This window comes from Limulus polyphemus, unplaced genomic scaffold (genome assembly GCF_000517525.1).
Source record: "Limulus polyphemus unplaced genomic scaffold, Limulus_polyphemus-2.1.2 Scaffold738, whole genome shotgun sequence".
Lineage (NCBI taxonomy): Eukaryota > Metazoa > Arthropoda > Merostomata > Xiphosura > Limulidae > Limulus > Limulus polyphemus.
In genome coordinates this window covers 378,082-383,701 of record NW_013666348.1, presented here as the reverse complement: position 1 = coordinate 383,701, position 5,620 = coordinate 378,082, and the positions used below count along the sequence as shown (strand labels likewise).

Here is a 5,620-nt window from a genome sequence, read left to right as displayed (position 1 = left end):
AAAGTATTTTTAATCTTAAGACTTTATGAAAAAAATTTGATATTTTGCATATGAAAGCATTGTAATGTTTACTGATAATGTTCCAAATGTCTTTAACATTCGCTTACTAATTCAAAAGTTTTAGCATGAAAACTATAACAAGCAAAAAAATAGTTATGAGGTTGGTCCCAGGGACCGAGTCCGTGCTGAAAGAGTTAAGTGATAGAAACTAAGTTTCTTTTCTTCTTTTTTTTTATTATAAATTACAAGATATTTTTTGGGTTTCATAGAATTACCTACTTGCTATTGCCAAATGTACACCACGCATGTAACATAACTCTAACTACAGTGGCACTATTAAGTCAACAAAAGGATTATGAAAATTTTTTTTTAATTGGCATTGCTATTGTCATTTACTAGTTAAAAGAAGAAAAAACTTATTGACGGTCAAGATGTATTGAAAAATAAAAAACAGAAAGAAAAAACATCTTTAATAAGCTGAAAGTATCTTTGATGAGTAATGAGTAACACGTGAACTGCAAATTATTCTTGAAGGTCATTTATAAGGAAGTTAGAAGTTAAATCCCTGTTTCTACATTACAGAATGAGGAAAACTGATATGTTAAAGAAAGTGTGAACTATACCATATACGAGCTTATTACACTGAATTTCAGTTGCACGTAGGCTTCGGACTACTCTTCATTCACTAGTTTCTGTTGAAAAACCCCAAATTATTTCACAAATACACGTTAGGAAGTGAAATGGTTGTCCAATAAGAGTTTGATAGAACCTTGTGATTACTGATTTACCTGTCATAACTCGCTGATTAGGTATTCCCACTGTCACTCCAGACTTAAGGTCTCTCTGAAGAGTTAATGAAAACATTACATTTAAAAGAAAAATATATTATACAAGTTTTAATAGCATTTCATATAAATCTCCACTAAAAAAAATTTTACACCATTCGTAATATTTAAACTAATTTAACTGTCAAAAGTGAATATTTTGTTAAAACTGTTAAAACATCACACATGTTCCACTAAGTAGGCTGTGGGAGTTACAGGGCGAAGAAAAAAAAAAAGAACCATTAAATAACAGGGTTCAGCTCCCCAAGTCTCTTCATGTATAAAAAAAAATCAACAAGAACAAAATGAAACATGTGTGTAAAACCATGAGAAACTTAAGATGTATCAAACATACCTTTCCATTTGGGGAGCTCTTCTTAAAAACTCTGAAAGAAAAATTAAAATAAATTTATAGAACTTCCCTAAAAGCCTTCTGGTCAGAGAAAGAATGTTAAAAGTTTGTTATCCTATCATTGTTTTAGTGCACAGCTACACAATGAGCCATCTACACTCTGTCCACTGCAAAGACTAGTACCCAGGATTTTAGATGTTTTAAGTCTGTAAATTTCTTGATCCATCGGGGGGAACAACTTATGTTTTTTTTTTCTATTTCCTTCAAAAATTTCAGGTTAAGTACTCTGGATATTCTTAGTACAGGATTCCTTTTAACATAGTAGGTTTCTACAATAAAAGTATTTTTTAGTTAAATTATTTGATGCAAAAGTAGAACTCACAGAATTACTTTTATGAAATTGTACAATTTCTTTACACATGTAAGTTAAATCATGTTTTGACCTAAGAGAGAGACATTATTTAAAAAAAAAAACATTCAAAATTTCAACTTTTCCTTCTAAATATACATGTATTCATCATATTCTAAGAGTAAACAGGATTAACTTGGCTAAAAATATTGTTTAATTCAATTGTATTTCCTTCCTAGATGGAAAGTTTTCATTCTAAATACTAGATGTACTTCCACAGGGTCCCTCAAAGTGTTCTGAGTAATAAATATTTTTATTTCTTGGTTTTGAAGTTCATATGTCATGCTGTATTGTAGCCTACAGATTGCATAATTCTCCTTGTGATTCACGGCATGTGCACATTTTACTGACGTTACAGCAGTATAAATTGCAGTGTTAAGCATCCCTTATGTGACATTATTTTTGTATTTACTGACTGACAGACAAAACACTACTGGTGCAATTGGTTAAAATAGGTAACCCCTCCAGGCAGCCTTCAGCCCTCTTTCAGGGAAATTACACATTGATGTTGTACAACACAGTCTGAACAGTATAGAAGAGTAGAAAAACAAGTTTTACATAAAACCTTTTTACTATGAAATAGTTATCAACCATCAGCAATTTTTATCTAATTCTTTACTCTTCTTAAGAGGATTTCTGGGCAGATCTTTATGTATGCATCACAAATCATAAAAATGTAAAAATTTATTAATGCTCCCTAACTAACTTAAACTCTTGCTAGTTTTTTTGCTTGTAGTTAAGCACAAAGCTACACAATGGGCTATCCATGCTGTGCCCAACACAGGTATCAAAACCCAGTTTCTAGCATCATAAGTCCGTAGACTTACTGCTGTGCCTCTGTGGGCCACTCTCACTAGAATGACAGGATTTAAAACACCGTATGATAAGCATCTTCAAATTCTTCTTATGAAGATAGTGATGTAGAAAATAAGTAAACAGAAATCCACTGCTGCTTTAGAGATAAATATATTTGTTTGCAGCATTTTGTAAGTTGATTCAATAATGAGTGAAGATCATTAATTACATAATTCATACATATTTCAAATTAACGACAATGAAAATGCCAAAAAATGAATCATTCTAAGAGTATAGCATTTTTATTGTGAAGCACATTCACTAACTTACACATTTTACACATTAAGTTTGCAACTCACAAAAAAGGAACACCACAGAACAACACAAGGAATGCATGTAGAATATGTCTGCTTTTGATAAAACAACCAACAAATCCACTGACTTTAACTTGAGGTGAGCATGAAGTTAAGGAGTACTAATTTATGTATTAAAGCATTCCACACTAATAAATAATAATAATCCCTGTAGACTCCCACTGGAGCATAGGGTCCCAACAACACCTCGCCGACGGAAGTTGTTGTTGCAGTAATTTTTTAGCAGGTTGTTTTTTACGGGGCGGAGTTGCTAGCCCCGCGCCCAACCCTCCTCCTTTCTCATCCTGGACTTGGGACCAGGCAAAAGTGGATTCCACACTAAGGATAAGTCAAAACATAAAGCATGGACCTATTATAAATTTGCTAAAATAGTGATGGATTACAACACTACAATTCCTTTGAGGGAAGGGGGTATCCATATAATGGCTAAATAGGCAAATTTCAACCATACAACTATATAAGAATAAAAAATACCATTATTATATGGATAAATACCTACAAACAAAACTTCTGTTATAAAACATCAAACTACTGTGCATGTTTTCAACAGCTGATGCTTCCATATAAAAATGGCAGAGTTAATTTCCACTGTAAATAGTCTGTCAAACAAGTTGAATTCACATCCACTTAAATTACGATATCCTAATCAGAAAAGCTTCTCTATTTCTCTGGATCACTACTGTAATTAAATGTAATAATAAAAAAACAACAGCACTGTCATAAGATGCTTTTTTATCTGTTGATTCTCTGTAATGTACGTGTACTAAAACTCTGTTAAATATACTGTCGTGGTACATCGAGAGCAGATCCAGTAGTAACTGCAAATAAATTGATGATCTACAGAAAATGTGTAACAGAGTTAAAGTGAACTGACTCTGAGTTTGAAGCAAGAAAGAGACTAAACACAGTGTGAAGGGGGGTAAAAAGTAGTCTATATTCACAACAAAGAGATCAAAACAGAGTTTCACTGGGTTTTGAAAATCTGTTACCTGAAAAGGCTACTTGTCCCAGAAGAAAACACTTATCTTAGACTGGGAGAACTACATCACTATATACAAAATATATTCTACATTGATCCCCACCACCACCCTCAATGCACACTTGCTACCTACACGAACACATCCTTAAGGTATCATCTGACCTTCCTCTCAAAAACAACACTGTCCACCTTTGTACGGTGTATGTTCTGCTTTATAGTAATCCTTCCCACAAGAAAACATATATAACACCAAAGGGAAATGACACAAAACAACAATAAGTTAGTCAAAAGTAATGTAGTCGCATTCAATGGGCAACATTCTACTGTTAACCCAGCCGCAGTGAAAGGGTTAAAACTATACACAAAGTTAGTAACAAGTACATACAACTTTTGTTTTTAATTATTGGCTGTACTAACCTTTATAAGAACACTACACATGTACTTAAAATAACCTGAACAAGGCCTCAGTATAGAAGCCAAAATGTCATCCTCTTTAGGTTCAACAAGCAGTTGCAGTCCATTAAAGTTCTCAAACATACATTGTCTACTCTGTCTAATGTTCCACTAAAACAACGTCCAGCGTGTTGTACCTGTATCTATCTGTACTTGTATACTGCTTTTTAAACTGGTACGTGCAACGAATGAAAGTTAGTTTGAGTAGATAACCAGCTCATCGTGTGTAATGGTTTGGTACATGTATAAAATGTTTTTGTAAGTGTATGTGTGTGTCCAGCTCACTTAAAGAGGTGGTTATCTAAGAAGAAATAGTGTTTACCTTGCAGGGTACTGTTATATTTAGAAAATAAACAATAAATGTAATGGAAGCTACAGCTTTGCTAAAACATACTAATTACTAATACTCATACTTGATAAGTAATGTTCAATACCATCAAAAAATATCTGAGTAAAATAATGGCATTTCAAGTTATACAATAAATAGTTGTTTACAAAACATGAAAAAAAAACACACAATAGCAATGGAAAATACATAATATTTCATTAAAAAACTGCAAGGCACCACTATAAAAAAAATCAACCTATTTATCAAATAATATTTATGTACAGAAATTCAAAAAGGAAAACTTTCAGGCGAGAACTAAATAATTACCTTGTACAAGGGCATTTATTCTGTAAACTTTCAGGTGAGAACTAAATAATTACCTCGTACAAGGGCATTTATTCTGTAAACGAGAGCTAAATAATTACCTGGTACCAGGGCGTTTACTCTGCTGTTCACTGTCATTATTCTCCATCTTCTAACCCTCCCATAAGCTGAATAACAGACACAGCTACTGTATACAGACTTGACGGAATGATCAGCTGGTCGTAGTAAAACTGACTGTTCCTCTCTTCAAGCCAAGCAGAGTTTAACAAATCTTTGTTTTTCTGAACATTAGTTCTGCAAAGAAAAATCTGTTACTTAAAAGTATTTACACTTTCTCTTTCTATCCAAAATTCTAATTTCAAATCTGTAATATTTTCAAAACACAGTTTAGTGGTAGGCATGACTATGTTTTATTCATATTGTAAAACATTATATTTGTTTGCAAGTTTTAGTAAACACCCGTAATTGCAGCTATATATTCTGCATGCAAATATACAGTGGCCAGAAATAACGTCACTGGAAAAAAAAAAAATCACAGATTTTTTAATACCCAAATACAATAAAAAAGTAATTCAACAAAAATCATTTTCAAGTTAGGGTTATTTATCGCAATAATAGTGTGAAGCATGACATGTAACATTATATGAAAAGTACATGACATACATACATTAATAACACAACTTACGTAACTGTTGTACAAGGAGATGTATATAAAAAAGTAAATGATGAACAAGGCTACTCGCCTGGCTTACCACTACCTGAAAAATACGGCTTTACATCTG

The 5,620-nt window shown here is 32.6% G+C and overlaps 1 protein-coding gene across 1 annotated transcript in view; it reads right to left on the bottom strand.

Annotated features, from left to right (window-relative positions):
• Positions 1-5,620, bottom strand: part of LOC106460270 (beta-arrestin-1-like) — a 38,705-nt gene that overhangs the window by 15,391 nt on the left and 17,694 nt on the right. The window contains exons 2-4 of the mRNA XM_022386939.1: positions 4,940-5,132; positions 1,180-1,210; positions 726-843 (exon numbers count right to left, since the gene is read on the bottom strand). Coding sequence (XP_022242647.1) covers positions 726-843; positions 1,180-1,210; positions 4,940-4,986 — 196 coding nt within the window. The 5' untranslated portion in view covers positions 4,987-5,132. The remainder of the gene's footprint in view (positions 1-725; positions 844-1,179; positions 1,211-4,939; positions 5,133-5,620) is intronic.